Raw genomic sequence first — 27,630 nt, 5'->3', positions numbered from 1 at the left:
ATGTTCCTAAGTCTGGAAGATGTCCAGCATAGATAAATCTTTGGAGACTACTACCAGGTCACGATTTTTAACAATTATAACATCGAATTAGTGATTTCAAACACTTTCTGGCTGGTCAACGGCCTAAAAATGAAACTGAATGGAAATGAAAACATAAATTCAGGTATTTTAAAGAGTGATTGAGATGGTAAGTGGATTTAATAAAGTTTCGTGGCTTCTTCTATGAGTATGACACCTACGAGAATGTAACAATGATCATGATCCATGTTGTTGTGCTACTGAGGCTATTTATAATCATTTTCAATTTAATAGATGTTTGTAAGAAGATATGATGTCTAAAAAATTTGCGCAGAAAAAGTTTTTTAATTCTTCTGTTGTCTTACGCAGACGTATTTCTATTTTCAGACTGACTATCAAAGCTAAATGTCCGATGGAACTAAGGAACTTCCCTATGGACAGACAATCTTGCCCTCTTATCCTTGGCAGCTGTAAGTATATTGAAAATAGTATTATCGTTAAGAAACAAACTTCAATAAACGTTTGAACTATTTTAAAATAATGTGTGCACGTTACTGTCTTTAGAATCCAGAGTGTCATGTAGTTCCTGACCACCATTCTTAGTAGTTAAAAGCTGTCTGTCTCCTGCAGTGTCATCCTCATAGTCTGCATACACTCATGAGAAGGCAGGTTTCTCTTGCTTAACCGCATTTCCCATGATCTTTGAGGCATTTAAACTCTCTCACTTTTCTGCACTGTCGTGGTCGTAAATTGTCATGGGGATGATTTATGAAAAAGTTTAATCAATTTAGGGTGGCCAATGAATACTTAGTTAAGTGCGTCTACTGGTAAGAGATTCATGTTCAATGTGTGCACAAAAAACGAAAGAATTTACGGGGGTTGAATGAAAAGTAATGCCTCCACCTTCCTTAGTTGGGTTTGCGTGGAAATATTTTAATAATTCCACATAATCACCAGCCAATTGGATACATTTCTGCCAACGATGAACAAGTGTTGTGAAGCCGTCACGGAAGAAGTCGACACTCTGTTTCCGCAACCACAGTCACACAGTTCTCTCAACGTCTTCATCAGAGGCATAATGATGTTCCCGCAGACCGTCTTTCATTATCGGGAACAGATCAAAGTCATACCGTGCTAAATCTGGACTGTATGGAGGATGCAATACGGTGGTGGATTGTCTCTGAAGTTCTGCTGTGGTGGCACGTGAAGTGTGTGGTTTGGCATTGTCATGCTGCAGGAAAACATTTCCCTTTTCCTTTGGACCCTTGCTAGCCGTCGTTTCAGAGTTGACAGCGTTGTGGTGTAACGCTCTGAATTTATTCAAGTCTGAGCGTTTTCATTTCAGGAGTCAGCATCTGGAGTACCTATCGTGCACAGATCTTCGGATAGCAAAGCAAAGCAATAATGTGACCCACACGTTCTTGTGAAATGCCAATTGTGCTTTTCTCTCTGAGTGATACGACGATCGTCCTGAATCAATCTGTCAACATTTTGCTTGTGAAACTCGGTGGTTGTTGTCTCAGGACGTCCAACTCTTTGTCACGCAGGTCGGATGTTCCCGTTTCGACATCTTTAAGCTTATTCCCCCAACGACGCACAGTACTCACATCAACACAATCACTATAAACTGCTTTCATTCTCTGATGAATCTCCTTTGGGGTGACACCTTCTGTTGTCAAGAATTCAATGACTGCACGTTGCTTAAATCGCATTGACCGACCGTCTGCGCAGAGTTCCATACTTTACACTCTAACAACACAGCCGTTCATTGCTAAGGCTTCCCGCCGACTGGAGCTGTACAGAAGAGGCTACGGAACAAGCCAATACCTGCCGCATACCAATGCTGCCAACTGTTGAAGAGCTACGAAGGTGGATGCAATATTTTTCAGTCAACCCTCGTACTTTAATACAAATCACGTCGGACAACAGCACATTCTTTTAAAAACTTTAGTGCGTATCCATCTCCACCAATCACTAGCAGCCATTGAATTTTAGTGGTGCTACGCAGGCTGTCAACGTGGTAGGTGTAGCCCCCCTTCTGCCACTGCTTGTCAGATTTAGTCCTTGTTTCGACAACGCACCCTCTGTCTGCACAGAATGCCTTTTGATATGACTTACATTATAACACTTGTGACTCTGATCTTTGACTGAAACGAGTCCATTGTTTTATGCATGCATGCAAATCCGAAGCAACAGGCACTGCGGCACCAGGCAGCGAATTTCAATTAAAAGTGCCCTCCCCTCTAAGGGCATATGGTGACAGGTACTCCTGCAATTCTGTCGGATGGTAACTCACTCAAATGTACTGAAGATGCTATTTATAGCTGAAACCTGTATAGGTAAGAAAAGCAAAAAGCCAGTGGGATGGCGACTGACTGCTGTGTTCCTATCCTTCCTTAATTTATTAACGAATATAAGTGTTCCAGACAAGTTTCGATAAATTAATTTCATATGGGAAAGCTCTTTTTATTTAGGAAGCCACAGTTAGTGTAGAATCAGTTGTAAGTCGTGAGATTTATACCTCAGTATGCAGTTCAGAAGTACTTCGTCATCTGCATGTCTTTCAAAACTTTTGTCATTGCAATGGCAGGCGTTTGATTGCAACTAAATCAGTGGCGGTGTAACTATAATGCTGAACAAAACTTTTAGCAGATGTTTCATTTTTTTATGTACACGTCTGTTGCTTTACAATTTGGTATTAAATGTACTCATTAAGTCATCCAAATACTTTGAGCAGATAGTGTTTTGTGTGGTCACCGCCAACGGTTGTTATGATTCTAATATGCAGCTCCAGTTCACTAATATATGTGTAACAGTATCGCGCGCATTGCTACCTGAGTCACCTCCCCTCTAATGTGAGCCCAGTTTATGTATGCATGTCATTTATAGCAGCGATTATAATATCTGATCAGCAACTATCGGATATTGTGATCTTTCCCTTGTATGGAAGAGGGAAAAGTTATTCATTTTGAAAGTGACGTTAACAGGGGAATGTGAGATTCTTTTGCTTTCCATACACCAGGATTTACGTAAACAACACATTTCTGTTGAGAAATACCTTAACTAAATAAATTAACACTACGGTGTTAAATCAAAAAATATTTATGTGATCTTGGCTGCTGAATGCTTTTAGTAACTGCAGAGTACCAGATTTGAGGGTGCTCTGAGAGGTTACGTGTAATGGTGTAAAGAGAGCTCAAATGTGTATAGTAGAAGTTTTGAAAATTCAGTTTAAAATATTTGCATCAATAAATTGGGTTGAATCGTTTCTATGAATTCTCTTTTATGCATAGCTTAAACACTTTTAATTCTATATCAAATGAAATTTTGACACTTTTGCATGCCATCATCTTAACTCCAAATTCTCCAAGCCCTTAACTTCTGAACTATTTATAATGTCACCCAAGAATTAAATTTCTGTTCAAAAAATGCATTGCATTACTTTCTTTTTCCAATTCTTATCTTTTTAGCAGGTTGTAAATACCTGTACTCGTTTCTTAGTTTATTTACAAAAATCATAAGAATGTACAAGATAATTTGATGCTCATTTCATCAAGCGAAGTAACAGTTGTATTTTCAGTAAAAACAAAGAAATCTGCTTCTTATTCTACTCTCTACAAGTGGTTCATAATATTTACGTTACACTCGGATGTCTGATATAATCCATTCACAATTCTGTTGTAGTGTCCATTCTTAAAAACTGTTTATATCGGCATTATCGTTCTACAACCCAAATTTAAGGAAGTCTTGCACACTTTACTGCTAGGTCAGTGTGGAATCATACAGTTGTTCAAAATCTCTTGTGAGTGAAACTTCTTTTTCCCCAACTAAGATTTTGGCAGCATCTCTATAAAGACTATTTTTCACTTACAGATCAAACTCTGTCTACAAACCATGACATGAAAGCGATAGCAATACTGGAAAACGAGCCCTGTTAATTCACTGGAACAAAATAGCAGCAGAAAAGCATATCGCACCATACACGAAATGACAGCTTCTGAAGTAAAAGTAATCTTCTACGCAATTGTAGCAGCAACACAATTGAGACTTCTTATTCATGTTGCTCTTTTAAATACTATTATTTCAGTTTTTTGCACAAACATTATGAAAGGTCTAACGGACAGAGATTGTTTTCTTTAGAAATTTATACTACAACATTTGGCTATCGATTAATCTATTCCATTATGAATCCTGAAATTTCATTAACTTGTGTTTGCACTTATACTCCTTAAAATTCAGTATTATTTAGCACATTAATTGCTTAATTTATCGTTTTATAGCCATTACTCTTGCCAGACTAAATAAAAAATTCCACTATGTCCCATGATCTTTCTCCAGTTTAGTTTCAAACAGCACAATTTTAACTTATATTGGTGACCAACTGAAAATAAATTATTTCCAGAAATTCAGGACATAAGAAGAAAATATATTTATTATTGTGTTCTTCGTTTACTCAGTCTTTAATGAGTCATAAACGATTACAGAAAAATTGTCGCTGAAGATCAAGACATATGTTTCGGGCTTAGAAACGTATGAAACTGAAGAAATGTGTGATGATATTAATTAGCTTGTCAAATATGTTAAAATAGACAAGAATATAGTCATAACGGATGCAGTTGTCGGTAAAGATAGGAAAAAGAAAATACCGTGACAGTTCTGCCTCGACAAGTGAAGTGAGATGGCTGAAGTATTAATAGAATTCTGTGCTGTGTTACTTGTTGCGAATATCTTTATCGAGAGCACGTTGAGAAGGAAGTAGGCACGTAAGAGGATCAAAGAAAATATCCGAGTGACCGTACTTTGTTAAAAAAAGATTCAGTGACCAAATTAAGAACTGCATGAGATATCCAGGTACTGACATGGTAATTGACCATAACCCAGTACTAATGAAGTTTAGGTGACACATAATATGGTAAAGAGAAAGCAGCTGATAATTTGGCATCTAGATAAGTCGAAAGAATCAAGATTTCGACTGCATTGGAATAACATATGACAAAAGAAGAATGTCACTTTCAGCAGTTGAGTTATGGTATGGAAAAAACAACATAATTCCCGTAAAAAATAGTGGTAAATGCACCAGAATAGGTGCTATAATTGAAACAGCCAACCATGGATGACGGATGACTAACTGGAATTAGTAAAGAAACAACGAAAACAGAAAAAGGTTGAAAGTGACCATAATATCGGTCATTCAGAAATGAAAGTAACTGATAATGGAGAAAACTTAAAAAAAGAGTAGATAGTGAACAGATGTTACGCAATGATTACAAAATTGAGAAGAATAACATTGATTATGTTGTTAACAGTATAATATTCAGTTACTTGAAGTAGTATAAAACGAGGGTCACAGTCATTAGAGATGCGTAGTTGGCTGAAGCAGAAAATAAAGTGAGAAGATGAAATCAATACTTGGAGAAACGTCACAGCAGCCCATAAGAAATTAGTACAACTCAAAATTAGGGCGTGGAGTAAGATGATAGTTGGGGGAGAGTAAATGATTTGCTTTGTATTTTAAAAAGCGTTATTCTCATGGTTATAAGGCTAATCGGTTGAGCAAAAACTATATTAGCATGTAAATGAGATTTATAAAACTGGGGATCGGATGAATATGAACAGTATCGAATATTAGTGAAGTATTGGATCAAAAATTCCACAGGAATACTTTAGCCAAGACTGGGAAGGAAAACTGAATGTAGACCAGGAGAGGATCAGTTCAGGTCTAGGGGAGGCAGGGGTACTAGAGAAGCAATTATAGCTCTGCGGCTATTAATAGAAGTCAGATTAGAAAAAAGACAAGAAAACGTACATTATATTAGTAGATTTGGAGAAGGCTTTTGATAATGTTGAATGAAAGCAAATATGAGTATTTTCAGCTCTTCGTCAGTGTGGTACCAGATATAGTGATGAAAAGGTAATCTGCTATTTTGTGCGAAGGAGATTGGACTGGTGAGTAATAATGGAACGACAGGAGAGGCCAACATGAAAAAAAGTATAGCACAAAATCATCATTGTCACTGTTATGTTGAACAGGTGATGAGGAAGCAAAAGACTTTTTCGAGGGATCGCCGAAAGTTAACAGAAACTGTGAGTAGCTACGCTTGCTTATGGCAATAATATGCGTATAAACCAAAAAAACTAAGATAATTGGGTGAGAAATAGATGAACAAGCTGGATAGCTAAATTTTCAACTTGGCAAATCTCTTGCAGAGTTGAAACACTTTCGCCAATCACGGAAGCTGATGGATAAAGAAATAAGATGCATGAAACACGTAGTAGCTAGGATTATACAAGACAATAGAACTTATTTCAAAAAGACACAAACGCTATCAACCAAAAATATAGATCTCGAATAAAACAAGAAGATTAATGAAAATCTGTATTTGGAGCTTAGATGGAATGTTGGAGTAAGGAATCAAGACGTCCTGCAATCGGTCAACGAGAGGAAACGTTTAATAAAAAATTTAATTAAACGAAGACAGAATATCATCACTGCTGAAAATTTTAATTGAACAAATGGAAGGTGATAACTGCAGTGTCAATCCTAGATATCAGTACGTAAGGCAGGTCGTTAATAATGTACGATACGGCAAATGCGCTGAAATGGAAAGGATAGGTGACAAGCGATAAAAGTGAAAGAATAGACTACTGCGCCAAACTAGCCTAAGGACCGATGACCACATCAACAGTAAGCATGAGGAGTATGTGAGAGGAGAGGATGGTGGTAATGTCCACCGCCTTGTAAAGTGGTCACGGGTTCCAGTCCTACCTCAGGTTTAGACGTGTGATTTAAATGTGCCGTCACTGTCTAACCTTTGTGGATATAATAGAATACGCTGGATATGTGAAACCTTCAGGGTCAAAATTATATAAACAGTACGGAAACCTAAACTGATTAGTCTGAGATATGAAATATCTTCGATGTAACTTTTATACATATCTGCTATTTCGTCTGCGTTAATTGGTGGAATTGCTTTGGCCCTTTTAACGTTGACACCTTGGCTATTAAATTCTCCGGAAGTTATTTTGACTTTCCTTTATGTTAAATCTGTGCTTCGGATACTTCTTTTTCGAGTTCTGCAACCCTTTCGCTTCCCTGCACTTCATATTCATTGCATTTCTAAGTGTCTTAAATTGCTGTATTCCCATCTTTTCCTGATCATTGTTGTATTTTCTTGTTTCGTCGATCAGCTGCAATGTTTCTTCTGCTGCCTACAATTTCTTCGCACCTGTTTCTTATACTTGTCTTTGTCTGTACAACATCTGTAAATACCGTTTGTAGAAATGTCCAGTGCATGTTACCCATCGAACTTTTAAGCACGTGATGAAGCGATGGCAAAGAGCGTGGCCACACTTGCTGTTGCAGATGCTTACACGACGAGGCACCTGGTGTACCAGTGGCAGTCGGAGGGCAGCGTCAGCTTCGTGGCCGGCATGGCGCTCTCGCAGTTCGACCTCATGGGGAACCCGCAGAGGAACCTCACCTACAAGCGGCGAGAAGGTCGCTAACACCCTCTCACAAACATTCGTCTGAGTTTAAGACTTTTCAAAGCGTTACGGATAGTGGCCGACAGCAAACTGTTTTTGTTTGCAGGTGAATTCTCTGTCCTCCAAGTGAACTTCAATCTCCAGCGGCACACCGGTTACTTCCTGATACAAGTCTACGTACCTTGCATTCTGATTGTGGTTCTCTCGTGGGTATCCTTCTGGATACATCGAGAAGCAACTAGTGACAGAGTTGGACTGGGTAATACTCATAATAATTGTACTGAGATATCTCTCAAAATAATTGTAGTTAAGGTGTTGCGAACCTTTGGAGTCAGAACTATGCATATGGTAGAAGATTCTGATTGTTTTGAAATAAGAGGCTACTGGTCTGAAATTAAATAAAGTTTCCCTATTGACATAAATAGCGTACACCTTACAACAACGACTTAGCTCATAGCAATTGTTCAAATATAAGACGGTCAATCTCAATGAACGTGCATAACTTTTCTTGCACTTTGTCAAGTACAGGGTGGCGTACGAAATGTGTTACCATTTTGTTTTTAAATATAAACTTTATTGTCAATACAATCTGAAAGGAACATATACTACAATGAAGAGCCGTCCATGGAGATTTGTTCTAACTCAGCGCATGCTCAATATGTCCACCATTTGGTTTCCTAACTTCCTCCAAACGAACACTGAAGTTAGTGATTACTCTACGGCACACGTCTTCCGTAATTTCACTGCAAGCTTGAAGAAAAAGTCTTCTGAGCTCCATTAAATCACGTGGACGTTTCGGGAAAATTTTTTCCTTTAGGTACCCCCAAAGAAAAAAGTCACATGGATTGAGGTCTGGACTATTGGGGGGGGGGGGGGGGGCAATTTTGTCCGTCATCGAAGCGATCTGGAAACCTGAGTGAAATGATCCGCATGTCGAAATGCTCGTGTAAAAACTCCGACACAGTGTTTGCTGTATGTGGACTTGCTCCATCTTGCATGAACCACTGCGTGTTGAAGGGCAAGGCAGTAGCAAGAAGCTGTGGAATTTAATGGAGCTCAGAAGACTTAGTCTTCAAGCTTGCAGTGAAATTACGGAAGACGTGTGCCGCAAGGTAATCACTAACTTCAGTGTTCGTTTGAAGGAAGTTAGGAAATGAAATGGTAGACATATTGAACATGTGCTGAGTTAGAACAAATCTCCATGGACGGCTCTTCATTGTAGTATATGTTCCTTTCAGATTGTATTGACAATAAAGTTTATATTCAAAAACAAAATGGTAACACATTTCGTGCGCCACCCTGTATCTTATAAAATGCATGCCACAGATCTGTATCAATCCTTCTTTATTAATATTACCGGTTTCGATAATTCACTACGTTGTCGGAATGAAAAAATTAATATTTCTCAATGTCATAACTATTTCTGACATAGAAAACGACATATTACATACAAAATCATCACAGTTGCACATTTACAGGGCGGTCGGAAACAGTCTGAGAAGCTTGTAAGGTTGTTACATAGGAGGTTGTGCTGCGAAATAATTGTTAAGAAAAAAATTCGTTATGTCGCGCCATTTCCGAGCTAATTAGGTTTGAAGTTAGCCAATTAGGCGGCTGCGCGCGCAGATTCAAAGTGCCCGCCAGACACAATTAGTGCCAGTTGCTCTCATAGCGTAAATGATAGAGCACGAGATTGTTCAGCCTTTGACTCGGGTTCGATCCTTACTTCGTCCCACGTCCAATTTTTGTATCATTCTCTCGTTCGGTTGTAGGAAACCAAAGGAAGAATAGTTTGACGACACCGTCTCTGGCGTGCCACTTGAATTTGCGTGCGCAAAGGCCTGACTGGCTAACTTGAATGCTAATTAACTTGGAATCGTCACAACGCCCTTAAAAGCATTTCGAGATGTTTCTGACCTGCCTTTATAGAATCCCAACAAACCCTTTATCACAGAAAATGGCACAGGCCATTAGAATAACTGATAAAGACTACGCCAGTATCTGCCGTGTAGAAGAGGAAGTTTTTCAACAAATTGATAGAAGAGTATGATAAAAAACATCTGAAAAGAAGAGTCAAATGCTTTGTGAAGGGATTAATGTAAAAGTAATTAATGACATAGATTACGGGAACGTGTGAAAGACCCTCGAAATCGCGTACAGCAAATGGGATAGCGATTGAGAATTTAAAATTCAATGTGCAGCTTTGAATTTTAAATAGTAGTAGAGCATATTTGCCTGGTGGATTATGATTTCGAGTACTATTCAAAGGCACGTCAAATATTTATCTTATCTATTTCTTGCTTTTAGATATACAATTTCGCGAACTTTTGACCGTTCTTTAGTTTTCAAACATTTTTTATTTAGATTTCCAGGTTTTGTTCAAAAAGCACGAAATATAATGTATTTTAAAATGGATCGGTATTGTTATTAAAAGTACAGAGATCAAGAGGAAGCGGAGAAGTTTGATTTGTGCTGTAATTTGACATTTTTTTTATTTTTTCAACATGGAAGGAAGAATTTTCAATTAAAGTACTAATTAAGCTTTTCTGAATTACTCCGATTAGTTTCAAGCGATGAAATCTCTTTTGCGGAATTAGACCCCTCGCTGATCAATTTGATACCTCATTTGACCATTACCCACCCTTCATTTGGCTATGAAACTTCTGACAAAACTTCATTCTGTAATTTCTACAGAGTGTTAAATTCGCTCTGCTGAAACGATTGACCAAAAATTGTATTTAAGATATTGAGAAGCTAGGGCTGGTGCCTGAACTTGAGAACCCTGTGTTCCGCCTCCCCAGGTATCACCACCGTGCTGACGCTGTCCACCATCAGCCTGGACAGCCGGACCGACCTGCCCAAGGTCCGGTACGCCACGGCGCTCGACTGGTTCCTCTTGATGAGCTTCTTCTACTGCATAGCCACCCTGCTCGAGTTCGCTGGGGTCCACTACTTCACAAAGGTGGGAGCGCTCGTCCTCTACACGCCACTATCTGAGAATTACTGTATTTGGTAGCTGCAATGGCATTGTTCTCACAATTAACAAATCAGTGGTGTCACATTTGGCAAATTCCTTACAGTAATATCTTCGTTCCTCTCATTCTTCAGGTTGGTAGCGGCGAAATTCCCGTGGACGAAGAAGAATGGGAAGATATTGAGGGGCCCTTCGAAGAGACCTTCTCACCATCACCGGAGCCGGTAGAGAACAGTCCGGCTATGCGCACCGGCCGCAGGCGCAGCTCGCTCATCTGCCCAATCTACAACGTAAGAACACCATACCGACCACATGGACCCACCTGCGACCAGCAATATTACTTTGTGGCAATATGTTGGAAAGATTTTTAACGTTGTTGCCAGCGCGTTAGTGCATCATACAGTGCAATCAGAAACTCTATATAAGGCCCGTCTGTAGGCCATTAGTAGCAAATAAACAAAGAAAGCCAGCAGTTCTTATTTACCATTATTTTTATGTTACTTGCTTATGAATTCCTGTTGACACATCACTATCGTTTTATAATGAAGGACACTTCTGACTATAGTCATAAACATTTATTGCATACGACCTTGGTTTCAAAAAAAATGGTTCAAATGGCTCTGAGCACTATGGGACTTAACATCTATGGTCATCAGTCCCCTAGAACTTAGAACCACTTAAACCTAACTAACCTAAGGACATCACACAACACCCAGCCATCACGAGGCAGAGAAAATCCCTGACCCCGCCGGGAATCGAACCCGGGAACCCGGGCGTGGAAAGCGAGAACGCTACCGCACGACCACGAGCTGCGGGTCCTTGGTTTCAGCTTCAAAGCCAGTTTTCTAGTGTCACATTGTTTTTAATGTGTTCTAAAGTATTATGAAGGAAGGAACTGAGGTGTACAATAATAATCCAACGTGGATACGAAGGAGGACGGTGGGGGATCTTGGGGGTCACGCCACCCTCCACCTCCAAACAACATCTTAGAATAAGTGTCTATAGTTTTGCACACATTAATTTCCAAATTTTTCAATTAAAGTACTATGAGAACTAAAATTCTTTTAACTGACAAGAAATTCTAAAAAAATTACAAGTTTCGTTTAACACAGGATACTTTTCAGTTACGTTCCACAAATTTAAACCACGTGGATTGGTTTCCAGCCTTACTGACTGTATGAAACATTCCAGTCAGGTAAATGCGCATATTCACAGGCTAATTACACGTGGTTCCAACAATGACACGGTTCGCGAGTCCACAGGTGGTACCGGGTAACTACAAGAAGTTTGGGAAAGGGAAGACAGAAGGGGAAAGATCACTGAGAAAAATAACAGCAAGGATAGCTTTCCGAAATATAGAGGGAAACCGAAAGATACGGCATTCCCTCCATTTACATGCTCGCATGGCAGTACTATGCAGACGTAAGTTCACAGTCTTAGGGCTAAGTGAAATACTGACAACGGTGAGTGCACATATCGTACAAATTATGAAGTTGTCGAAGTTGTGACAGTTTGTTGCTATTATAGTCCTTAAACCAACTGCATGGCGCAGTTACTTCCCAAAGTTTTGAAGATGTGCTATTCAGATGATATATTTATCTGAATTTACTATTTCTTGGAAGTTAAGCTGAAGCGATGTACTAAGCACCGATGTATAACCGAAATTACCAGTGGGGTGCTACTTACTGAAGAAAACAGGAAGTCGAACGTTTCGAGATTTTTACCCATTCTCGTCGATTTTAATGTTAGTGCGTATTCCTGCAAAGCATGCACGTGCTTTTGTTGATCGAAGAAACATAGAGCTCTTCGTTTAGTCTTCGCAGTATTCCCAATCGGTTATTAAACAAATTCACAGGATGGCCCTTCTACATATACATCAGTACTCCGCAAGCCACCTAACGGTGTGTGGCGGAGGGTACTCCTGGTACCACTGATTACCCCTTCCCTCTTCCCCTCGCAGATAGCGCATGGGAAGAGTAATGTTGGTAAACCTCTTTGTTAGCTCTAATTTCTCGATCTTTTTCATCGTGATCATTTCGCGAGATGTATGTGGGACAAAACATCTTGTCAGATTCTTCCCGGAAAGCGTTCTCTCAAAATTCCAGGCCTCTTTGTATCGTCTGCCACTAGAGTTCGATGAGTATCTTTGTAACGCTCTCGCGCCGACTAAACAATCCTATCATGAAACGCGCCGCTCTTCGTTAGATCTTCTCTGCTTCATCGATCAGTTTTGCTGGTAAGGGTCCCAGATTGATGAACAGTATCGTAAATCGGATACGCTTTAACCGATTTTCAGATTCAAATGTGATTATCATGACTGTTTTTTTTAATTCCTGTGATATTTACGGTGGTGAACACAGGTATGTATGGAAGAATTACATATTAATTAGTACAATACATTGTATAAAAGAAAAAGAAAGTAACAGAAAAAATTGAAGGTGGTCAGAGGTAGCATGGATTTGGGGATACATTGACCGGCCTACAATTTCTCCACTGCTGTCCACTACTATTCCATTTGCGGTCAGTATTTCAAAAGCGTAATGTAACTTTGACCACCTCAAAATAAAAATACTGATCCAGACTAAAAGAAAAAGAAAACCTAGTCCAGTACATAAACAGTGTGATCCATCATCGAAACTATAAATATAGTGGAAGGTACTATGCTGGAGTTCCACACACATAGCTCCAAGTTTAGTTGAACGTAATACCTTCAGTTTCATCCATCTTAAACTTAAACCTTCGTTTCAAAACATCCAATGTAGTTAGAACTAAGGTTATCTGTTCTTGATTTATCAAGTTGATATCTGGCTTTTGTGACCATAGAAAACTTCATTCCTTATCCCCGGAGATATATGACGTTATATGTCATACGTGAATCACTGCCTGAACCACAAAAGCTTGCTATTTGATCACTATATGACTGACTTTGTTTTTCTTAGTTGTAGGTACATTAACAATTACAAATGAGCCTTTGTCTGCATAGCGATCGTTAATGTTTGTATTTCTTTATGCCGCACTGACATTGGCATCAATACGGTTTAATCAAATGTGTATCTGTAGTCGTAGGGTAACAATGACTAGCGTACAGAGTAAGAAACAGAAAAATCATGCACATGACCTCATAAATCATAATAAACTGAGGTGACAAAAGATACGCACGTATACAGATGGCGGTAGTAACGCAAAAATAAGGTATAAAACGGCTATGCATTGGCGCAGCTGTCATTTGCACTCAAATAATTCGTGTGAAAAGGTGTCCGACGTCATCATGGTCACACCACAGGGAATAACAGACTTTGAACGCGTGCGGGCTTTAAAAATTAGAAATGAGGTGGCCCTCAACTACTTACCCTCAGATTTGAAATATTAAAAGTTTTGGGTGTTTTCGTTGTGTAGGGGCTAGGATACGTAGTTGGCGCATTACAAGCCAAATACTGCTGATTCTACAGTATACAATTTGAACATACACCTGAATCGAATGGTCGAAGCTTCCTATTACTCGGCGATTGCGAATTTTGAATGTAACCTAGAAATTTATAAATGAAAGACTGCAATTAAATAAAATCTACAGGTACTATTTTTAACGACTTTAAATGATGGGCACGATAGCAGAAGTACCCTTAAGAATTACGTTTATTACTCCAAAACACTTATTGGTGTCGATGGTCCAGCCGGCCAAAGTGGCCGTGCGGTTAAAGGCGCTGCAGTCTGGAACCGCAAGACCGCTACGGTCGCAGGTTCGAATCCTGCCTCGGGCATGGATGTTTGTGATGTCCTTAGGTTAGTTAGGTTTAACTAGTTCTAAGTTCTAGGTGACTAATGACCTCAGCAGTTGAGTCCCATAGTGCTCAGAGCCATTTTTTTTGTCGATGGTCCAGCATAACAGGGAAACAATAGAGTCCTACTTCACGTAATTAATTATGAAAAACAACATATCTCGCGAGATATTCACTTCTAAACGCATACTACGTCTTCACTGCAGAAGCCACAGAAATCTCTCAAGTGCACAAGTCGGCACTATGAAATATTTTTAGCTCCCGCGACCACGCGCAAAACTGCTCCTCTCCCCAAGTCTTTCCTGCGCCCGCCCGTTGCTGCTTCCCGTCTGGCACTCCCCTGTCCTGTCCAGCACTCCTCCCCCACTTCCATCCAGTCTCCCCATTAACGAGCACTGTGACTGGCTGGAGCGCTCTCGCCATTTCTCCAAGCCAACGCACACTCGCAAACATATTGAAACACAAACAAAATACTGGATTTACATTTAAATAACTTGAAATTAAATAAATATTCCTACGGCAGGACCATAAACACGCTCTAACACACATTATTAAATACATAAACAGATTAAATAAACGTATATCAAAGGAATAGAAACAAAGTAGGCCAGTAGCCTAATGTCTCTGTGCTTTCTAAAACACGGTAAATATTTGACCAGTTTATTCAAGAATAGTATATATCGGATATAAACGAAGACATAGACGAAGAAATATATATATATATGTATATATATATATATATATATATATATATATATATATATATATATATATGCTGCTACCGTTTTTTCGTGTAACTGTGGAGTACTTATGGCCTGATGCGATTAATAGTAATCAGCCACTTTGATCTCCAATAACGCATGTACTACTCAAGTTATATGCTTGTAATTCATACCAATTTAGGTTTACACTAATAGCTGTCTAAATACACGTCGATCGACAAAATCGAATGAACCATTTAGATTTTGGAAATTCGTTGCTGGGTGTTACTTGTATAATTTAAAGTCAGATACTAAACTTTAAACTAATAAAGATATTGAAAATCTGATTACACCATCAGAATCATCGTGCAAATAGTGGTAATCCACATGTTTCTTTTTAAGGCATCAATATTCCTCTGGCTATTATTAATTTCTACATGAACTGTGAATTGTCTGCTATTATGATTTCACAAAGTCCGCCACCTTTGGCACTCCCGGTGTACAAATCTCCTTCATCGACACAAAGCACAGTCCTCGTCACAGCGTCAACATGGAATCCCCAGTCATGCGATCAGCCTGGACCGCACGCTGGGGTTACCCCTCTTGCTCCGGCCAATGTCCGGCACCACGCGGTCGGCCTGCCGAGAGGCCAGCGCGGCCACGCCAACTCCGAACTTAGAATATTTTAAGGTCGCCACAACTCGCCCGTTACCTCACACACGGAACGGTAGTGCTTGGAGCTGGACGCATGGGACATTGCAATTCAGAAATCGGTAGGGAATTCAATATTCCGAGATGCACAGTGTCAAGAGCGTGCCGAGAATACCAATTTTCAGGCATTACCTCTCGCCACTGACAATGCAGTGGCCGAAGGCCTTCACTTAACGACCTAGAGCAACGACATTTGCGTCGAATTGTCAGCGCCAGCAGACAAGCAACGCTGCGTGAAGTAACTCCAAAAATCAATGTGTGGCGTACAACCAACGTATCCTTTGGGAAAGAGCGTCGAAATTTGGCAGCAGACAACTGACACAAGTCCCTTTGGTAACATCGGCTCTCGTGGGCTCGTGACTATATTGATTGGACACTAGACGAATGGAAAACAGCGGCCTGGTTAGATGAGTTCCGATTTCAGTTGGTAAGAGCTGATGGTAGGTTTCGAATGTGGCACAGACCTCACGAAGCCATGGACGGAAGTTGTCAACAAGGCACAGTACAAGTTGGTGATGACTCCATAATGGTGTGGGGCTGCGTTTACAAGGAATGGACTGGGTCCTCTGGTCCAACTGAAGCGATCACTGACTGGAAATAGTTGAGTTCGACTATTTGGAGGCCATTTACAGTTACGCGGACGTCATGTTCCCAAACATGTTACCGGGCCACGACTGTTCGTAATTGGTTTGAAGAACATTCTGGACAATTCGACCGAATGATTTTGCCACCTTGATCACCCGATAAGAATCCCATCAAACAATTAAAGGACATAATCGACAGCCGGCCGAAGTGGCCGTGCGGTTAAAGGCGCTGCAGTCTGGAACCGCAAGACCGCTACGGTCGCAGGTTCGAATCCTGCCTCGGGCATGGATGTTTGTGATGTCCGTAGGTTAGTTAGGTTTAACTAGTTCTAAGTTCTAGGGGACTAATGACCACAGAAGTTGAGTCCCATAGTGCTCAGAGCCATTTGAACCATTTTTTTTGACATAATCGACAGCACGGTTCGTACACAACATCCTGCACCGGAAACACATTCGCAATTACGGACGGCTATATAGGTAGCATGGCTTAATATTTCCGTAGGGAACTTCCAAAGAGTTGCTGAGTCCATGCCACGTCAAGTTGCTGCAGTACACCGGGCCAAAGGAGGTCCGAAACGGTATTGGGAGGAATTCAAAAAAATGATTCAAATGGCTCTGAGCACTATGCGACTTAACTTCTGAGGTCATCAGTCGCCTATAACTTAGAACTAATTAAACCTAACTAACCTAAGGACATCACACACATCCATGCCCGAGGCAGGATTCGAACCTGCCACCGTAGCGGTCGCTCGGCACCAGACTGTAGCGCCTAGAACCGCACGGTCACTCAGGCCGGCGGGAAGTATTCCATTACTTTTGTCACAACATTGTGTACTGACACATACATGTATGGGAACAAAAAACTAGTTAGTGACCTATTTTGAGAATTGATCTAATAACATACGTGCTATAGTTGAAAACACCGACAGCTTTCCAGGTAAATATCTATGGATTTTGCGCAACCAGATTTAAACACATTTTCGCGTACAACTTAAGTTGCAACAGCTTCACCAGCTGTTGCGCAAGAAAATCGGCACTACATGGCGCCATCTAGCTTGTTGTTGTTGTTGTTCTTGTGGTCTTCAGTCCTGAGTCTGGTTTGATGCAGCTCTCCATGCTACTCTATCCTGTGCAAGCTTCTTCATCTCCCAGTACCTACTGCAACCTGCATCCTTCTGAATCTGCTTGGTGTATTCATCTCTTGGTCTCCCTCTACGATTTTTACCCTCCACGCTGCCCTCCAATACTAAATTGGTGATCCCTTGATGCCTCAGAACATGTCCTACCAACCGATCCCATCTTCTAGTCAAGTTTTGCCACAAACTTCTCTTCTCCCCAATCCTATTCAACACCTCCTCATTACTTATGTGATCTATCCATCTAATCTTGAGCATTCTTCTGTAGCACCACATTTCGAAAGCTTCTATTCTCTTCTTGTCTAAACTATTTATCGTCCATGTTTCATTTCCAAACATGGCTACACTCCATGCAAATACTTTCAGAAACGACTTCCTGACACTTAAATCCATACCCGATGTAAACAAATTTCTCTTCTTCAGAAACGCTTTCCTTGCCATTGCCAGTCTACATTTTATATCCTCTCTACTTCGACCATCATCAGTTATTTTGCTCCCCGAATAGCATAACTCCTTTACTACTTTAAGTGTCTCATTTCCTAATCTAATACCCTCAGCATCACCCGACTTAATTCGACTACATTCCATTATCTTCGTTTTGCTTTTGTTAATGTTCATCTTATATCCTCCTTTCAAGACACTATCCATTCCGTTCAACTGCTCTTCCAAGTCCTTTGCTGTCTCTGACAGAATTACAATGTCATCGGCGAACCTCAAAGTTTTTATTTCTTCTCCATGGATTTTAATACCTACTCCGAATTTTTCTTTTGTTTCCTTCACTGCTTGCTCAATATACAGATTGAATAACATCGGGGAGAGGCTACAACCCTGTCTCAATCCCTTCCCAACCACTGCTTCCCTTTCATACCCCTCGACCCTTATAACTGCCATCTGGTTTCTATACAAATTGTAAATAGCCTTTCGCTCCCTATATTTTACCCCTGCCACCTTCAGAATTTGAAAGAGAGTATTCCAGTTAACATTGTCAAAAGCTTTCTCTAAGTCTACAAACGCTAGAAACATAGGTTTGCCTTTCCATAATCTAGCTTCTAAGATAAGCCGCAGGGTCAGTATTGCCTCACGTGTTCCAATATTTCTACGGAATCCAAACTGATCTTCCCCAAGGTCGGCTTCTACTAGTTTTTCCATTCGTCTGTAAAGAATTCGCGTTATTATTTTGGAGCTGTGACTTATTAAACTGATAGTTCGGTAATTTTCACATCTGTCAACACCTGTTTTCTTTGGGACTGGAATTATTATATTCTTCTTGAAGTCTGAGGGTATTTCGCCTGTCTCATACATCTTGCTCACCAGATGGTAGAGTTTTGTCAGGACAGGCTCTCCCAAGGCCGTCAGTAGTTCTAATGGAATGTTGTCTACTCCCGGGGCCTTGTTTCGACTCAGGTCTTTCAGTGCTCTGTCAAACTCTTCACGCAGTATCGTATCTCCCATTTCATCTTCATCTACATCCTCTTCCATTTCCATAATATTGTCCTCATGTACATCGCCCTTGTACAGACCCTCTATATACTCCTTCCACATTTCTGCTTTCCCTTCTTTGCTTAGAAATGGGTTTCCATCTGAGCTCTTGATATTCATACAAGTGGTTCTCTTTTCTCCAAAGGTCTCTTTAATTTTTCTGTAGGCAGTATCTATCTTACCCCTAGTGAGATAAGCCTCTACATCCTTACATTTATCCTCTAGCCATGCCTGCTTAGCCATTTTGCACTTCCTGTCGATTTCATTTTTGAGACGTTTGTATTCCTTTCTGCCTGCTTCATTTACTGCATTTTTATATTTTCTCCTTTTATCAATTAAATTCAATATTTCTTCTGTTACCCAAGGATTTCTACTATCCCTCGTCTTTTTACCTACTTGATCCTCTGCTGCCTTCACTACTTCATCCCTCAAAGCTACCCATTCTTCTTCTACTGTCTTTCTTTCCCCCATTCCTGCCATTTGTTCCCTTGTTGTTTAGTCAGTTTATCCAGGTCCCATCTCCTTGAATTCCCACCTTTTTGCAGTTTCTTCAGTTTTAATCTACAGTTCATAACCAATAGATTGTGGTCAGAGTCCACATCTGCCCCTGGAAATGTCTTACAATTTAAAACCTGGTTCCTAAATCTCTGTCTTACCATTATATAATCTATCTGAAATCTGTCAGTATCTCCAGGCTTCTTCCATGTATATAACCTTCTTTTATGATTCTTGAACCAAGTGTCAGCTATGATTAAGTTGTGCTCTGTGCAAAATTCTACCAGGCGGCTTCCTCTTTCATTTCTTACCCCCAATCAATATTCACCTACTACATTTCCTTCTCTCCCTTTTCCTACCACCGAATTCCAGTCACCCATGACTATTAAATTTTCGTCTCCCTTCACTACCTGAATAATTTATTTTATTTCGTCATACATTTCTTCAATTTCTTCGTCATCTGCAGAGCTAGTTGGCATATAAAGTTGTACTACTGTAGTAGGCGTGGGCTTCGTGTCATCTTGGCCACAATAATGCGTTCACGATGCTGTTTGTAGTACCTTACCCGCATTCCTATTTTTGTTATTCATTATTAAACCTACTCCTGCATTACCCCTATTTGACTTTGTATTTATAACCCTGTATTCGCCTGACCAAAAGTCTTGTTCCTCCTGCCACCGAACTTCACTAATTCCCACTATATCTAACTTTAACCTATCCATTTCCCTTTTTAAATTTTCTAACCTACCTGCCCGATTAAGGGATCTGACATTCTACGCTCCGATCCGTAGAATGCCAGTTTTCTTTCTCCTGATAATGACGTCCTCTTGAGTAGTGCCCAGCCGGAGATCCGAATGGGGGACTATTTTAGCTCCGGAATATTTTACCCAAGAGGACGCCATCATCATTAACCATACAGTAAAGCTGCATACCCTCGGGAAAAATTACGGCTGTAGTTTCCCCTTGCTTTCAACCGTTCGCAGTACCGGCACAGCAAGGCTGTTAAGAACCTAGTAGGAAATCTGGTTCGACAAGGTAAGCTCGTATGTTTTTCATTAGACGGCTGTGCGGGGCAGTGTCAAACGTCTTCCTGAAGTCAAGGAACGCGGCGTCAACCTGAGCGCCGTTGCCTACAGCGCTTTCGATCTCTTGGAGGAGGGCGGAGTTCCGCAAGATCTCTGTTTGCGAAATCTTTGCTGATTTTTGTAGAGGAGATTTTTGGTTTCCAAAAACGTCATAATCCTTGAGTATAAAACATATTCCATAATTCTACAATAGATTGACGTCAATGATGTAGGCCCATAATTATGTACATCTGTTCTACGAGCCTTCTTGAAAAATGGAATTACCTGTGCCTTTTTCCAGTCGGTAGGTACCCTTCGTTACTCCAGGGAGCTACTGTACTCTGCTGTTAGAAGGAGAGCAAGTTCTTTCACATTCTCCTCATACAGTCTTATAGGTATCGCACCTTGTTCTGATGCCTTTCCACTACTAAACGATTGTAGTAGCTTTTGTATTTCGCGATCGGTTCTCTCAGAATCTGTCATTTCGATGTTCATACGACTACTGAAAGGAGGGACCATATTACAATTTCTCCGCGGTGAAATAATTTCGGAAGACCAGAATCAATATTTCGGCCTTCTCACGATCATCTTCCGTTTCAGTGCCTTTATAGGCACTGAGATGCCGAATAGACGATTCCGAATCGCTCACTGGTTTCACGTAAGACGAAAACCTCTTTGGGTTTCAGTCAGATCGACTGACAAAATTTTACTTTCAAAGTCGCTGAACGCATGTCTCATTCATATCCTTACGCTCATTTTCCCTTCGTTCGGCTTTGGTTTGTCCACTAGGTTTTGACGTCTCTCGAATCAGAGATAAAGCTCTCTTTTTCCCCCACAGAAATTTTCTGATACGGCTGTTAAACTACGGTACGTCTTTCCTATTTTTTAAGACTTTGGTAGAAACATAGACTTTCTTGTCTAAGGCATATTAGACGACGCTATTGAATTTTTTCCAATTGTGCTCCACGTTTTCATCCTCAGCGCTGAATATTTGTTGTTGACTACTCAGATACTCTGCCATTGTATCCTGTTTCCCTTTCTAAGCAAAAATATTTTCGTAACATTCCTTGTAATACCGATAGCCATAGTTGCTATCACAGACTTATTAAGGTCACTGATACCTTTCTCTGCATTATCTGATTCTATAAGTTCAGGTCTGTTTGTAGCTAGAGCTTCAGGTGTTATCTAGTATTTGATCAGTTGTGCATTACGTATCTACAGGGTGGAGAAAAACAAGCTGATAATGTCAAAGCGAAGAAGCGGACGTCGAATCGAGCAGTTTTTTCTAAATAACCATAGGTCGGTTATATTTCGTTGTGAACGACAGCGAATCAGCGACTAGTTTATGACAACCATCCAGGTCTTTGTCTAGAATAACCTTGATATTATACACTGTCTTCCAGGCATTCTTACCTGTCATTACTTTATATTAGCATTGCAGTTACATCATTTCAACTATACCGAATGATGTTAGGGATGTCCCTTTGCTTGAACTAAACATTTTGCACTTGCGGGCGTTTCTTTTCCATAGAGCTGACAGATATTAATATACATCACGTTATACAGAGAACAATAAACGCACTACAAACAGAATTACACTACGCCTGAATATAGACTTTCCCACCGCTCGGGCCTTCGTCAGGAGATGAGTATGACACTTGTCGGAACGTCATGGTGTTTCAACACTATAACCTGAGAGCTTTTCATCCATAATTTCACTACATTTATATCACAATATTATTCTAATTTACTCTGTTAATACACACGGACAGGTATACTTGTAATCTGTCTCAATCACACCTCGTGGATGGGACGTTAAACATAAACCTTCCTTCCTTCTATCACATCATTTCCAACACAGATTGCTCATCCCATATTCTTCTCTCTGAAGTCTTGTTTCAGCAAGTTGTTGTGCACTTGAAGATAAGTGAAACTAAGAGTAAAAACCAGCAGAAGGAATAATGTCATCAAATAGACGTTTATAAAAGTATATATTTTGTTTGCATATGTACCTTGTTTGATGAAGACGTTCTTGTTTTGAGAATGTCCTTGACTGAGAATTTTCGTTCACACTATACGTAATCTTTTAGTAGGCTTCTAAATGTGCCTTCTTTACACCTTCTACAGTGAAACACACTCCTGATTACACAGAAAATATGGATGCACTGTAATCACTTGATAGTTCACAATTCCAGTCCACACTCAGTCGTTGTAAATTGTAGAAGACACCATGAGAATAAGCCATAGGTTCCAGAGTAAGGCAAATCCCTTAGTAATCCGTAGAACACTACACTAAAACGAAGCCTAGTTGAAATCCAGTAAATAGCCTGGTCACGAAAATGCGGTCTAATGGGAGACTTGAGCACAACAAAACCTGAAGTGACTTTCAGCCGGGTTTTGTCTACCGCTTGACGTCAGTGGCCAGACACCAGTGACAGTCCACCGGCCCCTCTTACGGTTATCAGCCACCGGAAGAGTCTTTGATAACGGATGTCGACCTCGCTGTCTAATGACACAGATACGTCTCCACCACCCCATCTTTAACTGGCACGTAGAGCCAGGTGTCCCTGTTGGTATCGGGATCGCTAAACTGGCAGGGGGAGGTGTTGGTGGGCAAACCAGCTAAATGTCTGCTGTCCATCTCGATGTCTGACGTCACAGTGTCTTCTGGTTTTGGTGGAGGGATGGGGTGCTGATGCTGGATTGTTGTGGTCTGTGATTCCATGCTGGAAATCGGCGATGCTGGAGGTGGGAAAAGATCCCATGCCGTGGGGAACCAGCTGCAACGATGCTGAACCTGAGGATGTTGGTCTTCCAGGCATCTAAATTTGTATAGAGCTGGTCTACGGTCAGTGGTGGTTATCTTGTAGAAGAAGTCGGTAAGTGTGGTGCCGCTGGTTGGAGTGCCATACCAGCACGGCATCGCTGTGCACGTCTGCGTGTGTGTGGCTCTGTTGACGTTTCGTATCTACGCAGGGACTCTCCCGAAGGTGTAAGCCCATACCCCTGTGCCCACCGAGTACCAGGGGCGACTTTCGGCCGTTATGGATGTATTTCAGGCCTGTGGAGGTCCCAAAGGGTCCAGTGTCGGCAGCCAAAAAGCAGTTCCACCAGAAAGCATCCTTCAATCAGCATGGTCCAGTAGGAGGCTAAGAACTGGATTGGGATCTTGGCCTTAGGTGCAGCTAATGCATCTTCCACGACTGCAAATTAAAGATGAGGGTGATCCACTCACCTTAGTTCTTGGAGACTGGGTGGAATGGCTCCTTTACTGGGTGAGTTCTGCTGTTCCAAGTGCAGAAATCCTGGAACATACTGTATGAAAACTGATCGCCATTGCCCGAAATGGTTGTATCTTGGACCCCTACAATGGCGAATATTTTCTGCAAGGTGCTTACTGTCTCCGTTGCTGTCATATTTGACATTCGAACTACGCAAGGAAATTTGGAAAACGAGTCAATGAAAACGAACCGCATCTCTGAGGAAGAAGAAGAAAAAGGCGAAGTCCACTTGGACACGCTCACATGGATGCGGCGGGGTTGGCCAGGCGGGGAACAGTTGTGGGGGTACCAGCAGCGGCAACGCACAGGTGTCACAGGAGCGGGCTGTCCTCTCGATGTCCCGTGTGATGTGGCCAGGAGGCCTGCCGCTTCGCGAGCGCATCGCTGCAGGTCATTCCCCATTCCCATACATGAGGTTTAGGTAGTGGTGGCAGGATGATCGTCGTCTGTCAATCAGAATTCCTAGTGCCATCTGAACCCCGTTTTTTTGGGGACAATACATCCACAGTTCTGGAAGGGAGCGGTGTGGAAGGTGTTCCAGCCAATCTTGGTGAAGGTATTTCTTAACTTGCTGGAGCATAACGTCTTCAGATGTACCCTCGCAAGTATGGATAACTAAAGTGCAGCTGTTTACACAAGTGGGCTGTAATTCTAATACTGCAGCGTAACTTGGTAGATATGCTAATGTATTTATGCAGAACCGATTTACATTGAAAAAAAAATTAGTTCCAGTTGTGGTCACCTGGGGGAAATCTGGTGCTGTTCACTCTTTTTATGATGGTATGACATCCATGCTATCATTTGACAAGTCGTAACGTGGGTGACCGGTATGGTTATCGAGAAACAGACCGTTCGCTATTAGTGAAAATGTTTTATGTGAACGGCAGCAATTATACAGTGCTGCTTTGAGAGAGTATCACCGACTGAAACGGCTGACGAGAGTCACGATGTCTTTAAATGTTTTAAACAATATGATAATGAAGTTTGGAAACACAGGTGAACTCAGTGTGGCACCTGGAAGAGGAAGGTGTCCTATCCAACTGGAAGTTATCGACGAGGTTACTGTTGCTGCAACTGACCATGCTGCATGCTAGTGCTAGTGCGGTGTCACAACGATTGTCCGTCCCATGGTCAACAGTAAGGAAAGTTTCTCGGTCTGTTTTACACTCGTACCCCTACAAGATCCACACGATGCAGCAACTGTAACGTCACGCGTTGCAGCAAAGTTCTGCATTTTATCTTCGGTTTCTGAAATGGATCGAATTTGATAAGCGGCCGGGAAATATCCTATGGAGTGACGAGGCGAATTTTACACTTCAGGGTGCAGTGAATACACAGAACTGCAGAATTTGGGGTACTGTTAAACCGCGTATTGCGCACAAAGAGCCATTGCACTCGTCGTATCTGACTGTGTCGTGTGGATTCACAAGTACATCTACATCTACATCTACATTTATACTCCGCAAGCCCTTATGCTCGGTCCGCTCTTCTTTGAAGAGAATACACCGAGTGGGCCTGTCAGGCGTACCGAGACTTCTGCACGTTATGGAAATCGCCTCGCACAACATGTGATTCCCGCTTTGGAGGAGCGCAACTGTGTGGTAACCACAGTTTCCATACAAGATGGAACAACACCTCATGTCGCTCGCCCGGTAAAGTATCTGCTTAATGCAACCTTCCACGAACGTGTTATCTCCAGACGTTTTCGAGACGCATGCCTGCAGGATCACCCGATCTGAATCCACGTGATTTTTGGCTCTGAGGATATCTAAAAGAACGCGTTTACAGGGGACATGTTCGGTCTCTACCTGATCTGAAGGCCAGTATACTGGAACTCGTTGCTCAGATTCCACCGGACCTGCTGCAAGCAACTCTTGGTCGCTTCGTTTTATGCGTGCAGGATCTCGTCAACGTCTCCGGTGCTTATATTGAACGAAATGTGTAAGTAGCGGTTAATAATAATATCAATAGTGTGTCTTTGACCTTTTCTGCCCATGCCCCGTTTCTAATCCAGCACATACGGAAACTTTTCGATGTCTTTCTTGAAGTCAATGCGCCACATTTGTACCTGGTGGCCAAAATTGGAACCAGTTTTTTACAGCGTAATCCGTTCCGCATTAACACATTAGCATATCTACCAAGTTTCTCTGTCATACGATAATTATAGCCCACACTGGAGCCCTCTCAGTAGCTGTACTTTAATTATAACCACCCAGTATTTACACCACACAATAAAGACTCAGCATAGGATTGTTTACAATTATGCTTTTCACACAAAAATCGGCACTTATTGGTCACCTCTTTGAGATCAATTGGCCATGCAGCATATGACTGATACCATTTGTTACAACAACGAAAAATTGGGAGCCTAGCTACTAGAACATTTGTTTGCTGGTCATTTTGCTTGGACAGTAAACAGTTGGCTTCAGAGAAACCTAAACACTCGGATTTATCGAAAGGAGTATTCGGCAGTTAGTAAATAGCACGAAAGCACTCTGTTTCGTAACGCCTGTTATGCTACTCGCCTGTAAGTGGAACACCATATGTATGTAGTGTGAATGCCAGTCTTTGTCTTCTGGAAGAAATGGCGTGAATGGTGGAGATGTATGCTGTGCCGGTTTGATGACCAGCTGTAGTATAGGTACTTCCTGCTTTTGTTGTTGCTATTCCAGAATTTGCTTTTGTAGTTCTTGTCGTGCCTGGTGCTGCACCTGTTGCATTCGTTGTTCTTCTTGTTGTGGCTGCTACTGCATTTGAAGTTGCGTCTCTTTGCTGCCACTGTTTCGCGATCATTGAACTTAAGTTTGTTATCATCAAATGCTTGCTAAATTAAAGTCCTTATCATCAATACTACACCTGCTACAGTGCAATACACTCTTTATTATACAAAAAGACGTGGACGCATGGTACTCATAGTTCACAATTTCAGTCTACACTGTGTTATCGTAAACTGTAGAACGCACCAAGAGAATAATTCAGAAAGTCCACGACAAGCAAATCCGTCAATAATCAATGGAACACCAATTCAAAACTTAGTCCATCTGAGATCCAGTAAACAGTGTCACAAAAGTATAGTGTAAGCAATATAGAGACTTGACCACGGCACGATTCGAAGTGTTCTGCAGCGGCCCGTTGGCCGCGTTTTATCTTCGGTTTTATTGCAGCAGCCAGGCCCATGTGACGGTCGGCAGTCATTCATAGCAGACATTGCAGGATATTGACTTCCCTGCCGGATGACAGAAATATATCAGCTTTGTTTTCTATGTCTTTACTGTACATCAAAGTTCTTCCAGGTTAAGACTGGGATGGTGATCCTAATCTAGAAATAATAGCATTCATTTCATTTAGTTTAAGTCATTTAATTTCAGGATGATTATCAATCTTATTGCATATATTATAGGCATGTACGTTCCTGCTTAACAATGTTCTTAAAAGTATGATTGAGTGGTTTCCTGCGAATGGTCTTAGCCTCAATTTTGAAAAGCCAACATACTTAGTTCTCAACATCTATGGGTACCAGCAAAAAGTGTAACACATAGTGAGAAAATAATAAATAAATAATAAATAAGGTGGAAACTTCAAAATTCTTTGGTGTCCATATTGACTAGAATTTAAACTGGAAAAATCATATTTTGAAGCTTCTAAAGCAACTTACTTCAGCCATATTTATATTGAGAATCATTACAAATCTTGGAGAGAAACGAATCAGTAGGTTGACATATTTTGCATATTTTCATTCAGTAATGTCATATGGAATAATGTCCTGGGGGTAACTCACCTTTAAGAAAGAAAGTGCTCATCGCTCAAAAACGTGCTCCAAGAGTGCCATGTGATGCACAACCACGATCATCTTGTAGGCATCTGTTTAAGGAGTTGGGCATTCTGACTACTGCTTCACACTACATTTATTCCATCATTAAGTTTGT

At 41.1% G+C, this 27,630-nt stretch overlaps 1 protein-coding gene across 1 annotated transcript in view; it reads left to right on the top strand.

The window, feature by feature from the left end:
• The window catches only part of LOC126252419 (gamma-aminobutyric acid receptor alpha-like), a 222,332-nt gene that overhangs the window by 171,858 nt on the left and 22,844 nt on the right, over positions 1-27,630 (top strand). Inside the window, exons 5-9 of the mRNA XM_049953309.1 lie at positions 406-488; positions 7,382-7,516; positions 7,610-7,762; positions 10,305-10,465; positions 10,612-10,767. Of these exons, the coding sequence (XP_049809266.1) occupies positions 406-488; positions 7,382-7,516; positions 7,610-7,762; positions 10,305-10,465; positions 10,612-10,767 (688 nt within the window). The remainder of the gene's footprint in view (positions 1-405; positions 489-7,381; positions 7,517-7,609; positions 7,763-10,304; positions 10,466-10,611; positions 10,768-27,630) is intronic.

Source organism: Schistocerca nitens, chromosome 4 (genome assembly GCF_023898315.1).
Source record: "Schistocerca nitens isolate TAMUIC-IGC-003100 chromosome 4, iqSchNite1.1, whole genome shotgun sequence".
Taxonomy (NCBI): domain Eukaryota; kingdom Metazoa; phylum Arthropoda; class Insecta; order Orthoptera; family Acrididae; genus Schistocerca; species Schistocerca nitens.
The sequence above is the reverse complement of the archived record's forward strand: the minus strand, read 5'-3'. Positions and strand labels throughout refer to the sequence as shown.